At 42.0% G+C, this 1449-nt stretch overlaps 1 protein-coding gene across 1 annotated transcript; it reads left to right on the top strand.

Moving 5' to 3' along the window:
- The first annotated feature begins 235 nt into the window (after positions 1–235).
- On the top strand, positions 236–1240 carry LOC106304029 (uncharacterized protein At1g27050). Its single transcript, XM_013740406.1, has 2 exons — positions 236–649; positions 716–1240. Exons 1-2 carry the CDS (start codon positions 305–307, stop codon positions 980–982), a joined length of 612 nt encoding a protein of 203 aa, XP_013595860.1. The 5' UTR covers positions 236–304; the 3' UTR covers positions 983–1240.
- The last annotated feature ends 209 nt before the right edge of the window (positions 1241–1449 follow it).

The following is a 1449-nucleotide window of genomic DNA, read 5'->3' on the forward strand; positions in this document are numbered from 1 at the left end:
ACAGATGATTTGCTTCAAAGCTGCACAAATAAAAGATACATGCTAAGGCTAAGAAGGAAATGAGACCCCAAGTTAAAACACTACCAATAAACCATTAAAATTAAGAGTCTCTTAACCAAAACCCTTAACTTCACTTTAATACTTAAAAAATCACTAAGACCTTCTAAATGGGTTTTACCGATAAACATGCTCTCAGGATTTGAGCCGATCTTAAGCCCATATATAAAAGCTCAATATGTTTATTTCTGTTCAAAAGAAAAAAAGACAAATTTTGGAGGACTAATGGTAATCGAGTAAAGCGAAGATGAGCCGCAAGAGAGAGAAACCCTACACATACCGCCACACACCGGCGCGAATCTCGAAACGCCGGCGACCTTGGGCACCTCCTCCGTCGTTAGAAACCAATGAGATCATCGACAAGCCCACCGCAAAACCTCAGCCGCCACCGGGTCTGCTCGTCTCCGGACTTCCCGCCAACTGCTCAGTCCTGGAGCTGAAATCTCGATTCGAGATCTACGGATCAATCTCCAGGATCCGAATCGACGAAGACGGAGTCGGATCCGTCTCGTATCGCACGGCCGAGTCAGCGGAAGCCGCCATCGCCGGTAGTCACGAGCCTTCGTTCGGTATCTCAATCGATTCCAAAAAGGTAAAACACCTTTAGTGCCCAAAGCTCGTTCTGAAATTAGGGTTTTATAAGATTTAGTGTTTGCAGTTGGAGGTGGCTTGGGGGACGGATCCGTTGGTGACGTGGAAGGAAAGTGTGAAGGTGGGGGAAGAAAAGGAGAAGACGTCGCCGTCTTTGTCGTCGAAGCTTCTCCGAGCTGAGATGTCATTAAGAAAACATGGGAGAAGGAATAGGCTAGCATCCACCATTGTCAACCCGAGAAGCAAGAATCCCGACGGTGATGGAAGTAAATCTCCGGCGACAACTAGGGGGTTTAAGGACAGAGATATTGTAGCCTACGACGATATTCTTTAACAGCATATTGTAGAAAATATAGTAACTTTTTTTCTTCTCAACTCTGATTCTTTTCCATTTGTTTTTATGTTGCAGTTGTTTTCTTGCAGGATGTGTATGTTATATATGTACGAATTTAGCCAAGTCTTTTTTTTTTCCTTTTTAAGCTTTCACAGTAAAGCTTGTTTCTTTATCTAGAAACTCTACAAAAAGTTTTGTACCATTTAGGAATGTAATCTATCAAATGATCCGAAGTCTTGCTTATTTGCAGTGGATTATAATAAGAAAGGACTCAATATTGGTAGAGGATTCAAACTTCAAATCCATAAACCATGGTATCCAGGTCGAAAGTCATATAGCCGATTCCATACGGTAACTAATCACTAAAGCCAGTCTTATACCGTTCGAAATCATGCTTTTGTAACTACAGTTGTAAATTTGTAATTGACCAGCTTTTGGACAGTTGTTCAGTGTCTTTCTTCCATAGA

Source organism: Brassica oleracea, chromosome C7, assembly GCF_000695525.1.
Source record: "Brassica oleracea var. oleracea cultivar TO1000 chromosome C7, BOL, whole genome shotgun sequence".
NCBI lineage: Eukaryota > Viridiplantae > Streptophyta > Magnoliopsida > Brassicales > Brassicaceae > Brassica > Brassica oleracea.